The 15051-nt window shown below is 37.0% G+C and overlaps 1 protein-coding gene across 1 annotated transcript; it reads left to right on the top strand.

The window, feature by feature from the left end:
* The first annotated feature begins 3615 nt into the window (after positions 1-3615).
* LOC112840547 (olfactory receptor 8B3-like) lies at positions 3616-13572 on the top strand. Its single transcript, XM_025893979.1, has 2 exons — positions 3616-3626; positions 12642-13572. The coding sequence occupies exons 1-2, from the start codon at positions 3616-3618 to the stop codon at positions 13570-13572; spliced, it is 942 nt and encodes a 313-aa protein (XP_025749764.1).
* Positions 13573-15051: the final 1479 nt, after the last annotated feature.

Here is a 15051-nt window from a genome sequence, read left to right as displayed (position 1 = left end):
AGTAGATACAAATGTCCTGAAATAGAAAGACTGTTGAATTTGAAAACATGAAACCATGTTTGGTTCCAGATTCTGTGATTTTTGTATTCTATGCTCTCTCAGCCTTAGTTTCTTTCTTTTTTATTATGTTATGTTAATCACCATCATTAGTTTTTGATGTAGTGTTCCATGATTCATTGTTTGCGTATAACACCCAGTGCTCCACGCAGAACATGCCCTCTTTAAAACCCTTCACCAGGCTAACCCATCCTCCCACCCATCTTCCCCTCTAGAACCCTCAGTTTGTTTTTCAGACTCTATTGTCTCTCATGGTTCATCTCCCCCTCCGATTCCTCCAATTCCCCCCTTCATTCTTCCCCTCCTGCTATCTTTTTTTTTAACATATATTGCATTATTTGTTTCAGAGGTACAGATCTGTGATTCAATGATCTTGCACAATTCACAGCGCTCACCATAGCACATACCTCCCCAATGTTTATCACCCAGCCACCCCCTCCTCCCACCCCCCACTACTCCAGCAACCCTCATTTTGTTTCCTAAGATTAAGAATTCCTCCTATCAGTGAGGTCATATGATACATGTTTTTCCCTGATTGACTCATTTCGCTCAGCATAACACCCTCCAGTTCCATCCACATCATTGCAAATGGCAAGATCTCATTCCTTTTGATGGCTCCCTAATATTCCATTGTATATATATACCACATCTTCTTTATCCATTCATCTGTTGATGGACATCTTGGCTCTTTCCACAGTTTGGCTATTGTGGACATTGCTGCTATAAACATCGGGGTGCACTGTACCCCTTCGGATCCCTACATTTGATTTGTATCTTTGGGGTAAATACCCAGTAGTGCAATTGCTGGGTCATATGGTAGCTCTATTTTCAACTTTTTAAAGAACCTCAATACTGTTTTCCAGAGTGTCAGCCTTAGTTTCTTCATGGCTAATATTTCAAAGTGCTCTGGGTGCAGATTAAATGAAATAATACATGTTTAAAAGATGCTACATAGTTTTAGTGTTTTAAAAATCACATTCCAATGAGTCTCAGATGTACACATCTTTTCATGTAACTGCCCTGAAATTAGTATGTATCTTATATTCAGTGCCATCTTACTTTTGTTAGTGGCTTGTGGCAGTTGTGATGTATCTGTCATTGCTCATTCGTGTGCAAATTTGATTACAGCTATTCATGCTGTTGCCATGGCAACTGTGTTAGAATTGTTGGTAATACCTGTATGGGGTTAATCACCATTTAAAGTTCTTTAGTTTTAAATATATATCTTATATAAAAATTTAACTTACAGTGTTTATAATGGTAACTTCAGTTACATTATAATTATATAGCACTGAAGTATGAAGTTATCATGTATGCAGAAGGATCAGAAAGATAGGGAAATGGAAGCAATGGGTGTAAATTTGAAAATAGTGAAGCAAATATACTTCATGGGTGGAATGGCCACAGTTTCATTTATCCATTCATCTCTCTGTCTATTCTATCTATTTATTTATTGTATAACAATAACAAGAGTTTTATAAGCCCTAAGAAAGTAAGATACCGGGGCACCTGGGTGGCTCAATCATTTAGCATCTGCCTTCAGCTCGGGTCAAGATCCTAGGGTCCTGGGATCAAGCCCCACATCGGGCTCCCTGCTCAGTGGGGAGTCTGCTTCTCCCTCTCCCACTCCCCCTGCTTGTGTTCCCTCTCTCGCTGTGTGTCTCTGTCAAATAAATAAAATCTTAAAAAAAAAAAGTAAGATACCCATAAGTCAATGAAGCTGGATCATATTTCATTACTGAGATACATGCAAAAGAACAGCATAACATGAAAAGCAATGTAACTGAAGGCAGGATGGATTGTTGAATTCTTTGTAGTGTCTAGAAACTTCTAGAAGAATACTTTCATTAAGTATAAAATAGAAATTCTAAGTGGCACATGATCATCATGCCACTAAATAGTTGGCAGCCTTTTTTTCTTAGTATACAAAAAAAACCCCAATGTCATGTCTTACAAATGGTAACATTAAAGTATCAGTAAAATCCCATATTATCTTTACCCTGTTTGGTTAATAATGGTTGTTATGGGTTGAACTGTGGTCACTCAAATCATTGTGCTGATGCCTTAACCCCCAGTACCTCAGAATGTGACTGTATTTGGAGATAGGGTCTTTAAAGAGGTGATTAAAATGAGGCCATTAGGATGGCTCCTAACCCAAATTACTTCTTAGACTTATAAGAAGTAATTTGGACACAGAGAGACATCAGAGGCATGAGTGTGTGCAAATTGAGGAAAGACCATGTGAATATATAGGGAAAGTGTAGCCATCTGCAAGCCAAGGGCTGTTGCCTCAGAAGAAATCAAACCTGCTAACATCTTGATTTTGGACTTCAAGCTTCCGGAACTGTGAGAAAATACATTTCTGCTCTTGTAAACTACCTAGTCTGTGGTATTTTGTTATGGTAGCCCCAGTGAACTAATATATAAAATATTTACTAAATATATGAAATTTACTAAATAAGAAAGTATTTGCTAAATACTATAAATAACAAAAATACAATATGTAGTATAAATAGCAAAAATGCAACTGAGTACATTTTATTATTTATTTATTTATTTATTTTATTTTATTTTTTTTTAAATGTTTTATTTATTTATTCATGAGAGTCAGAGAGAGAGAGAGGCAGAGGGAGAAGCAGGCTTCCCACTGAGCAGGGAGCCTGATGTGGGACTCGATCCCAGGACCCTGGGATCATGACCTGAGCCGAAGGCAGACGCTCAACCATCTGAGCCACCCAGGCGCCCTTTATTTATTTATTTTAAAGAAGGAGAGAAAGAGAGAGTGAGTGAGCAAGTGGGGAATGGGCAGAGGGAGGGAGAGAGAGAGAGAGAGAGAGAGAGAGAGAGAGAGAATCCCAATCTGGCTCTATGCCACTTGGGGAGCCCTATTCCGGGCTCCGTCTCACAACCCTGAGATCATGACCCGAGCCAAAAATCAAGAGTCAGACGCTTAACTGACTGAGCCACCCATGCACCCCTTAACTGAGTAAATTTTAGAGATCTAATTGGCTTTATTAAATGACTCAAGAATGGGAAGTATCCCATCTAGTAAACAGAGGAGTGTACCCAGGAGTTATTCAAAATTCAAGGTTTGAGGAACCTAAGGAATAGCACGGAGGACATTAGGAGAAGGAAGGGAAAAAGAAGGGGGGAAATCGGAGGGAGAGATGAACCATGAGAGATTATGGACCCTGAGAAACAAACTGAGGGTTCTAGAGGGGAGGAGGGTGGGGGTATGGGTTATCCCGATATTAAAGAGGGCATGTACTGCATGGAGCACTGGGGGTTGTATGAAAACAGTGAATTGTGGATCACTGCATTGAAAACTAGTGATGTATTGTATGGTGAGTAACATAACATAATAAAATAAAGTTTAAAAAAACACAAAATTCAAGGTTTTGGGGGCGTCTGGTTTGCTCAGTCAGTTGAGCATCTAACTTTTGGTTTCGGCTCAGGTCATGATCGTAGGGTCATAAGATCGAGCCTTGTGACAGGCTCCGCACTGGGGGTTAAAGTGAGGGGTCTTATTGTGCAGTTTACCTCATCTTTCTCTGGGGAATGGAGAGCGTGTATGTGGCAGACGCATTAGCACTGATGGAAAAATTCCTGACGGGCTGGTTAAGACTACATTTCTGGGGAGAGGTTGAACTGCAATTAGATTAGGTAGTAATAATAATAATAATAATAGTAATAATAAAGGAAAAAAAAGATTAGGTATTAAGCCCTGGTTTGGGAACTCGGTCTAAGTTACACCATTTGGGGCCCATGTTTTTAACACTATGAAATATTTTTTTAAAAGAGTTGGATTCATGGTATAAATATTTTGTTTAATACTAAATATAGCTGTATCAAATTTGATGGTCAAAAAGGCATACCTACCAAACTTACTTTTACTGAAAGACTTATTAATCTATTCGAATCTTCTCTTTAATCCACTTTGAATTTCAAAACTCTATAAAAAATAATGTTCATCAATATGTCAGGACGTGAGTATTTTTATGTTTGTCTGGAGTTAAGGCTTTCTGAGCAAATTTTACTGGAACCCAGGTTATAGGCAAGTGTTAGAAAGGCTGGGAGGCATGCTCTACTCCTCTCCTTCTGGGGCAGAAGCCAGTCTCAGAGTTCTGCACTGAAGCAAGCTGCTGGCTCCTTTCCTTTGTTTTTAGCTGACCCCAGGCATCCAAACTATGCTAGTTTCATCAGCACTTTGGTGGAAGAGAGAGAGAGAAACCCATTCCTTGTTCTGTGTGAGTTTGAGAAAAATGTGTATACTGCTGTGTTGGATGCCATTTTATCTCCCAATTCTGTAAACTTAAATTAGATAAAGTTGATTTGCTGTTCAGGTGATATTATCCTTACTGACTTTTCTGCCTGCTGGATCTTTATCATACAGTAATATCTCTCTTTAATTAAATAAATTAAATAAAGATTAAGTGTCCCTGATAAGCTGCCTTGTTGTTATATCTGTTTACTGAAATTAAGATAGCTACTCCAGCTTTCTTTTGAGTGTTAGCATGGCATATATTTCTTCATCCTTTTACTTTTGACCTAAGTCTTTATGTTTAAAATGAGTTTCTTATAGACAGCATATAGTTGAGTTTTTTTTAAATTTTTATTTATTTTATTTTTAAGATTTTTTTTATTTATTTGAGAGAGAGAGAGACAGAGAGCATGAGCAGGGGGAAGAGCAGAGGGAGAGGAAGTAGCAGGCTCCCTGCTCAGCAGGGAGCCTGATGCTGGACTCGATCCCAGCACCCCAGGATCATTACCTGAGCTGAAGGCAGATGCTTAACTGACTGAGCCACCCAGTGCCCCTAGTTGGAGTTCGTTTTATTATTGACTTTGAAAATCTGTCTTTGTATTGATTTATCTAAACCATTTTCATTTAAAGTGATTATTAATGTAGTTGGATTTTTATTTATCTGTTTATAACTGCTTTCTACTTATGCACACATTTCTTTTTTCTCTTCCCCTTTTCATATTCTCCAGATTTAACTGAGCATTTTATATTATTCCATCATATTTCCTCTCAGCATATCAATTATACTTTATTTAAAATATTTATACTGGTTTCCCTATGGTTTACAATACCCATTTTAAGTTAATCTAAGTTCACCCTCACATATTCAAATTAATAAAATTATGAATGAAAGGGGAGAGATCACGACTAACACCAAGGAAATAGAAACAATTATTAGAAATTATTATCAACAACTATATGCCAATAAACTGAGCAATCTGGATGAAATGGAGGCCTTCATGGAAACCTATAAGCTGCCAAGACTGAAACAGGAAGAAATTGACGACCTGAATAGGCCAATAACCAGTAACGAGATTGAAGCAGTGATCAAAAACCTCCCAAAAAACAAGAGTCCAGGGCCTGATGGATTCCCTAGGGAATTCTACCAAACATTCAGAGAAGAAATAATGACTATTCTACTGAAGCTGTTTCAAAAAAAATAGAAACAGAAGGAAAACTTCCAAACTCATTCTATGAGGCCAGCATTACCTTAATCCCCAAACCAGGCAAAGACCCCATCAAAAAGAAGAATTTCAGACTGATATCCCTGATGAATATGGATTCCAAAATCTTCAACAAAATCCTAGCTAATAGGATCCAACAATACATTAAAGGATCATCCACCACGACCAAGTGGGATTTATCCCCGGGATTCAAGGGTGGTTCAACATTCGCAAATCAACCAGTGTGATAGAACACATTAATAAGAGAAGGGAGAAGAACCATATGGTCCTCTCAATTGATGCAGAAAAAGCATTTGACAAAATACAACATCGTTTCCTGATTAAAACTCTTCAGAGTATAGGGATAGAGGGAACATTCCTCAAGTTCATAAAATCTATCTATGAAAAACCCACAGCGAATATCATCCTTAATGGGGAAAAGCTGAGAACCTTTCCCTGAAGATCAGGAACACGTCAAGGATGCGCACTCTTGCCACTATTATTCAACATAGTACTAGAAGTCCTAGCAACAGCAATCAGACAACAAAAAGAAATAAAAGGTATTCAAATTGGCAAAGAAGAAGTCAAACTCTCTCTTTTCGCAGATGACATGATACTTTATGTGGAAAACCCAAAAGACTCCACCCACAAATTACTAGAACTCATACAGCAATTCAGCAATGTGGCCGGATACAAAATCAATGCACAGAAATCAGTTGCTTTCTTAAACACTAACAACGCAACTGTAGAAAGAGAAATTAGAGAAACGATTTTATTTACAATAGCACCAAAAACCGTAAGATATCTCGGAATAAACCTAACCAAAGAAATAAAGGATCTATACTCTAGGAACTACAGAACACTCATGAAAGAAATTGAAGAAGACAGAAAAAGATGGAAAAATATTCCATGCTCATGGATCGGAAGAGTAAACATTGTTAAAATGTCTATGCTACCCAGAGCAATCTATACCTTCAATGCCATCCCGATCAAAATTCCAATGACATTTTTCAAAGTGCTGGAACAAACAATCCTAAAATTTGTATGGAATCAGAAAAGACCCCAAATCGCTAAGGAAATCTTGAAAAAGAAAAACAAAGTGGGGACATCACGTTGCCTGATTTCAAGCTATATCACAAAGCTGTGATCACCAAGACAGCATGGTCCTGGCACAAAAATAGACATATAGACCAGTGGAACAGAATAGAGAACCCAGATATGGACCCTCAACTCTACGGTCAAATAATCTTTGACAGAGCAGGGAAAAACATGCAATGGAAAAAAGACAGTCTCTTCAATAAATGGTGCTGGGAAAATTGGACAGCCACATGCAGAAGAATGAAACTCGACCATTCTCTAACACCATTCACAAAAATAAACTCAAAGTGGATGAAAGACCTCAATGTGAGACAGGAATCCATCAAAATCCTGGGGGAGAACATAGGCAGTAACCTCTTTGACATCGCCTACAGGAACTTCTTTCAGATACATCTCCAAAAGCTAGTGAAACAAAAGCAAAAATGAACTTTTGGGACTTATCAAGATAAAAAGCTTCTGCACAGCAAAGGAAACAGTCAACAAAACAAAGAGGCAACACACAGAATGGGAGAAGATATTTGCAAATGACACTACAGATAAAGGGCTGGTATCCAAGATCTATAGAATTTCTCAAACTCAACACCCAAAAAACAAATAAGTCAAAAAGTGGGCAGAAGATATGAAAAGACACTTCTCTGAAGAAGACATACAAATGGCTAACAGACACATGAAAAAATGTTCATCATCATTAGCCATCAGGGAAATTCAAATCAAAACCACATTGAGATACTACCTTACACCAGTTAGAATGGCAAAAATGGACAGGGAAAGAAACAAATGTTGGAGAAATTGTGGAGAAAGGGGAACGCTCTTACACTGTTGGTGGGAATGCAAGTTGGTACAGCCACTTTGGAAAACAGTGTGGAGGTTCCTCAAAAATTTAAAAATAGAGCTACCCTATGACCCAGCAATTGCACTCTGGGTATTTACCCCAAAGACATAGATGTGGTGAAAAGAAGGGCCATATGCACCCCAGGGTTCATAGCAATGTCTGCAATAGCCAAACTGTGGAAAGAGCCGAGATGCCCTTCAACAGATGAATGGATAAAGAAGATGTGGTCCATATATACAAGGGAATATTACTCAGCCATCAGAAAGGATGAATATCCAACTTTTACATCAACATGGATGGGACTGGAGGAGATTCTGCTAAGTGAAATAAGTCAAGCAAAGAAAGTCAATTATCAGATGGTTTCACTTATTTGTGGAACATAAGGAAGAGCATGGAGGACATTAGGAGAAGGAAGGGAAAAATGAAGGGGGGGAAATCGGAGGGGGAGATGAACCGTGAGAGAATGATGGACTCTGAGAGACAAACAGGGTTTTAGAAGGAAGGGGGGTGGGGGATTGGTTAGCCCGGTGATGGGTATTAAGGCGGGCACGTACTGCATGGAGCACTGGGTGTTATACGAAAACAATGGATCGTAGATCACCACATCAAAAACTAATGATAATATTGTATGGTGACTAACATAACATAATAAAATTAAAAAAAATCTTATGTTTTATATATAATGTCCAGGGTTTTTTGTTGTGATAGTGGGAAGAATAAGAAAAATATACCATCTCCATCCTCCCAGAAGCAAGAGTCCCATTTGGTTCTTTTTAAATTTTCTGCCTATCTGTTAAAATATTTTATTCTATAATTTGTTTTAAGAATATTTGTAATTGCTTGTTGAAACAAATTTATGTTTACTGTATTAAAATTCTTGTCAAATAATTCTAACATTTGGGTTATATATAGAGAGAGAAAAATAGAAAGAGAGAAAAACTTTTCACTAATTGAATTTTTCTGTCCCTGGATCCTAGTAGGATTCCACAATGCATTTAGTTGTTATTTCTCCTTAGTCTTCCCTGATCTCTATTTTTCATTCTTCACCTTCTTTTTTATGACTATAATGATTTTGAAGAGTGTAGGTAGATATGTTGAATAATGCCCTTATTTGGGTTTGTTCTCTCCCATAACAGTATAGATTCATGGATATTGAATTTCTTTGGGGGGTTTATAATGGGCATGGGGGTACTGACCCCCATACAGTCAAAAGTCCATGTATAACTTTTAACTCCTCCAAAACTTTACTAATAGCCTACTGTTGCCTGGAAGCCTTATCGATAAAATAAACAATTGATTAACACATATTTTGTATATTGTATGTATTATGTATTGCATTCTTATAATAAAATAAGCTAGAGAAAATCTCCAAAAAATATTTCCAATATATTTAAACCGTGTGATTCAAGGGTCAACTGTGTTTATTTTGTTGCTCGAAAAGATCCAACTTTGCTCCTTCAGAACTCCCAGGTTGGATCCTGTGAACTTTTGACCATGACTTCGTCTTCTTTTTTAAAAATTAATTCTTTAGACTCTGATATATACAATGCTACAGAATCATTTTGTAATTTCTCTGGTTCAGCCCCAAAATGAATCCCTTCTCCAGGGAGCCATAGTTCTTATTATCAGAGAATATTATTAAGAAACCAAGATCTGGGTGCTTGAGTGTTCATTGCTACTAGGGTATCACTGTTTCTAGGTCCTCTTAGTGAAGAAAGGTAGGAAATATTTGTATGTATTCAAACACTTATCTGTCTGTCTACGTATCTACCTATCATCTATCTATATTTTTTGTCTCCATATATCTTAATATGTATATTAAATGTAAACATGTTCTCTCTGACTCTAATCTAGCACCAGATAGTTCATTCTAGACTTCCTCTTTTGTATATTTGTAACTTCTTTCTGTGACAGAAACAGTTATTTGGCTATACATTGCAAGAGTAAATACAAAACAACCTGTATAAAAGCACTGTACTCTAGTTGATAAATTTGTTTCCCACAGGGGTATGGGCTTGCAATTCTGAAACTCTAATACACATATACTGGGGTTGAATGAATAAGAAATTGTAGCTAAGAGAAAGTTTATTATATTCAAATGCCTTTTCCTATTTGATTGTGACTACTAATGTATACTTTCAGAAAGACTAATGTTCAGACATACCCTGTGTTCCCCTTGTCTTTGACTGATTATAAGACCTACTTAAATTCTGAGTGTTCCAGCCAGTTTTCTTAGAGGAGGTAGAATGGGAGTCTTGATTCAGGCTGGCTTAAAGAGAATTCTTAGTTGAACCAGTCTCAACTATGATCTTCTGGCTCCTGTCCCTGAAACATTTTCCATAAATAAATCTGTTTAGATTTCGTTTTGTATCAATACATAAATTTTAAATTACTACAGAAGGTTGAATAAACTTGAATTGTAAAAAACTGAATACTACTCAGCAGTAAAAGGAATGGACCATTGATATATATAACAACTGGGTTGGACTTAAGGGCATCATACTTAGTGAAAAAGCTAAACTCAGGTGTCCATCAACAGATGAATGTATAAAGAAGATGTGAGATTTTTATAAGGGTTGCTGGAAGGGAGGGGAGTGGAGGGATGGGGTAACTGGGTGATGAGCATTAAGGAGGGCACGTGATGTAATGAGCTCTGGGTGTTGTATGCAACTGATGAATCACTAAATTCTACCCCTGAAACTAATGATACACTATGTGTTAGCCTAATTGGATTTAAATAAAGAATTAAAAAAAACACAAATATTCACCAAAGCAAAAAAAAAAAAGCTAAATTCAGAGGTTACATATTATATGATTTCATTTCTTGTTCTCTGATTTCATTCCCTAAAGGAATCAACTGTAGAGATGGAGAACAGGTTAGTGGTTGCTGGAAGACAGAGATGCAGGGAGAGGGGGGTGGTTGTGCTATAAAGGGGTAGAATAAGGTGATGGAACAGTTCTATTTCCTAATTGTGGTGGTCATTACATGAATCTGTAAGGATCAAATTGCACTGACCTACATATAGTCACAAACACACACACCAGAAACACTCAGTGCATGTAAAACTGCTGAAAACTGAAGAGAGTCTGTAGTCCTAAAGTCTAGCTAATGTTATTGTACCAAAGTCAGTTTCCTGGTTTTGCTGTTATTCTACAGTTGTTGAAGATGTCACTGTGGTAGGAATCTGGGTTGGGTTCAAGGGAGTCTATGCATTATTATATTCCTGTGAATCTATACTCATTTAAAAGTAAAATTTACATGCCTTCTCACAAGCACAAGTAGAAATTAATATATACATTGAAATTCTAAAGTCATATTTTCTTGAAATGGAAGCCTATTAACACTGATTTTTCTTATAGATTTAATTTTAATATGTTGAAAACAAAGACATATTGAGTCAGAACAACCCAAAATAAAGTTTCATGGGATAATGGATTGTTATTCTATCAAATAACTTTTCATTAAACAATTATCTCTGAAAACAATTAAAAGTATCCTTTTGCTGTATGTCTATAAAATATGCATAAACAATTATTATTTGAAGGTCCTCAAGATACTAAACATAGCATAATAAATAAACTTTACTGAAATGTTCACAAATTCTTGCTAAAATGAATATGTTTCCTACAATGATAATTGGTGACATTTTCAATGAAGCTATTTATTTGCATCTTTATAGGGGACAGCAGAGGGTCCTTTCTTGTCAAACCTGGGGAACATATAACCCCTGATGGGAAATTAACATTTACTGTCACAATTAAGGTGTAAACTCAGACATCATTTTCTTCCCTGTAGAGTATATCATGATAGGAAGATCTTAGGAGAGACCTATACCTAGATTTTTAATGAGGTCCAAAAGATTTATAAGCCTTATGGAAAAACTTTGTTCTCTATGGCATGGTGGGTCCAATGTCAGCTATGTGGTTTCCCTTCAAACTCTCTTAGTAAATTTACAACTAGAAGTTTGATCTACTCCCCAGACTGACTCCTGGAACATTCAATCTGGGAGATCTATGCTATTGCTCTTTTGCATATAAATGAAGAAGATCCTGTGACTGTATCTGCTCAGTTTTGATATTGTAAAAGCCAGTTCCACCAGGACAGTGGAGGTGAAACTCACAAAGACTCCGCACTGAGTTCTCACAATGGTAGGAGAGTGAATTATGCAAGTTTCTATTTTTCTCTCACTGTTGCTGAAAAATGGTGAAAATTATTTATTTTTAATAACAAGAAACTCAAAAGTATGCATCACTGATCTTACTGCCTGCATTATTCTCAGCACACCCTTGTGTTGGCTTCATACTCAGTCTGGTAGCAGGAGAGCTATAGCAGTTCCAAGGGACATGTCCAGAAAATAGGAACATCGGAGGAAGAAAAGATTTGTTTTTTTTCCCTAAAAATATTTTTTTGCTGAAATATACTATACATATGAAAAGTTTACATCATAATCAGTATACAGCTTGATACATTTTCACAAATGTGACTAGCATCCAAATTATGTTTCTCTTTCATGCCCTCCTACAAAGCAAAGAAAACTCATCTACCTTCCTTTATTCATTCTCTGTCCAGCTAGGATGGAACAAAGGAGGAGAATGTGTAGAAACACCCAGTGGATAGTTAAGTATAAATCTTAGGCTACCAAAGGTCTCCTCAATAAGTGTTATCAGTAATTGATTTCGTGGATTCTTGTAGTTAAGTATTTGGAAACCCTGTAGACTCTGAAACACTTCCTTTTAGGAAGCAAAATATCTGAATGGTCACTACCCTAGCAGAATTTTCTCTTTTTTGATAGTTATCACAGGGAACTGACATATCTGGTAGGATAACGGAAACATGAGTAGGAACTAGGAAGTGAAAGATCAGATGAGTGGGAAGGAGATATGGGGACACCCTCTCACTACTGAAGCTCACCAACAGGTAGGCTTAATCCTCAGCTACTCCATCCCTTTATCTTCTAGTAAGGATAGGAGCAGTTGTTGGTCACATGCAGCTCATGCAACAAAAGAAAGAGTGATTTTAATGTTGAGGGGCATGTGTGCCAGTGCATTCTGACCCTGTGAAGCAAAGGAGGACTTATTTGCGGGTCTGAGTCTTCTTATAAATAAGAGTGTGTAAGGAGAGAGCTGGGGTTTCTATTAATGGGATTTTCTTCTGTTCTCACAGATTTCCAGAGAGGAGAATATTGGTTAGAAATGACTCCTTAGTGACTGAATTTCTTCTTGCTGGATTAACAGACCACCCACAACTCCAGCAACTCCTCTTTTTCCTGTTTCTGATGATCTACATTGTCACCATGGTGGGCAACCTTGGTTTGATCATTCTCATTGGTCCCAACTCTCACCTCCACACCCCCATGTACTACTTCCTCTTCAACCTATCCTTCATTGATCTCTGTTACTCTTCTGTTTTCACCCCCAAGATGCTGATGAACTTTGTATCAAAGGAGAATATCATCTCCTATGTCGGGTGCATGACTCAGCTGTTTTTCTTTCTCTTTTTTGTCATCTTGGAATGCTACGTGTTGACCTCAATGGCCTATGACCGCTATGTGGCCATCTGTAATCCATTGCTGTATAGGGTCACCATGTCCCATCAGGTCTGTCCCTTGCTAAGTGTTGCTGCATATATGATGGGATTTGCCAGAGCCTCTGCCCACACAGGGTGCATGCTTAGATTAACCTTCTGCACTGTCAATATCATCAACCATTACCTGTGTGACATTCTTCCTCTTCTCCAACTCTCTTGCACCAACACCCATGTCAATGAGGTAACAGTTCTGATAGTTGTGGGAATTAATATCACCGTACCCAGTTTTACCATCCTGATTTCTTATGTCTTCATTCTCACTAGCATTCTTCATATCAAATCTGCTCAAGGAAGATCAAAAGCCTTCAGTACCTGTAGCTCTCACATCATTGCACTTTCTCTTTTTTGGGGGTCAGCAGCATTCATGTATCTTAAATATTCTCCTGAATCTATGGAGCAGGGAAAAATTTCTTCAGTTTTCTATACTAATGTAGGGCCTGTGCTCAATCCCCTGATCTACAGTTTGAGGAACAAGGATATCAAATTTACACTGCAGGAAACCATTTTTAAAATCTGGAGGAGAAACATGCTGTAATTACAAGTCATAATGTAAGGAAACTCAATTTTAAAAAAAATTTATTAGTGTTTTTCAAGAAGAGGTTGTGGTCATTACCAGTGTTGTTTCTGCAGATTGTGTTATCTGTGTTTTAATAGACTTATCATTTATCCCTCATATCATTTCCCTACCTTGTCTCATTTTTTGCTTCCATATTTCTGTACCTGATACTAGTTTACTAAATAACTGATAACATGTTTACAAAAAGAACAAATATACAGACTCTTTTTTTCATACTGTTTCTGTCTCTGGGATATTCCTAATCTGGACAAATATGGAAAGCTTCTTAAGTGCCAGAAAGTTGAAATTACAGCTTGCTCACCTAAACACAGAAGTGGCAAATACTATAGAAACATTCTTATTCTTCCCCATATTGTTGCTGGTATAGGCAACAGGCTTCAATGAGATGTGTTCATTACAAACTGTGTATATAGCTTGAAGTATAATCAAATCCCTCTGATCTTTTCATTTTGTTCTATTTTCTTATCAACTTTTCTTTTTATTATTCTGTTCTTCCTTGTTCCCTTTGAAAATGGCCAAATCTGTATTACACACCACCTGATTTTGAGAACCTCAATCAGTCCAGTTCATTTAATATTGAAGTGAATACATATGACTCCACCTTTTATTGCCAAAGATATTAACATAGGATGACTAAAGAAATAATACATATGTATCTCAGGATCCAAATATGGGGGATGACTGATGTATTAAAAGACTTGTCTTCATTGCTATCTAATATGGCATCAGATATTTTGAAAAAGAGCATGAAGTTCTCACTGTAGTCTGTTATTTATCACTTAAAAGAAAATAATGCATCTTGGGAGAAACATGTTAGACATAAAAGAAAATAATGCATCTTGGGAGAAACATGTTGGACTTTTTGTATTTATTTAATGACGTTTATAATGAAAAAGGGTATATATTAATGATAATAAACTTTATTTCTAGCAACATTTTGTGAGCTTACTTAAATCTGTGTCTTAGTCCATTTGGGCTGTTATAACAAAATAACATAGAATTGGTGGCTTATAAACAACAGAAATTTATTCCTCACAGTTCTGGAGGCTATAAGTCCAAGATCAGGATGCCAGTACGAATGGCTGAGGGCACTCTTTTAGGTCACACACCTCTCATTATATCCTCACATGGTGGAAAGCACTGTGATCTACATGGAGCTTCTTTTATAAGGCACAAATCACACTCATGAGAATTCCATTGTCATGACCAAAGCACCTTCCAAAGACCCCTCATCCTAATATGTTTGGGGGTTAGGATTTCAACATTTGACCATAGCACTTTTTCTCACCAAGAAGATAATAAGCATTTGAAGTAAATACTGTTTCCTATAATTTTCCTATTTCTCAATGTTTTTCTCATTTGTATATTTAGAATGTCAGGTATATTGGAAGGACAAGAAGTACTTGTTAAATTGGATTATCTTGCTTGAACAACAAC

This window comes from Callorhinus ursinus, unplaced genomic scaffold (genome assembly GCF_003265705.2).
Source record: "Callorhinus ursinus isolate GAN/ISIS: 27379988/994484 unplaced genomic scaffold, GSC_fseal_2.0 scaffold19, whole genome shotgun sequence".
Taxonomy (NCBI): Eukaryota; Metazoa; Chordata; class Mammalia; order Carnivora; family Otariidae; genus Callorhinus; species Callorhinus ursinus.
This window is presented reverse-complemented; position numbering and strand designations above follow the sequence as displayed.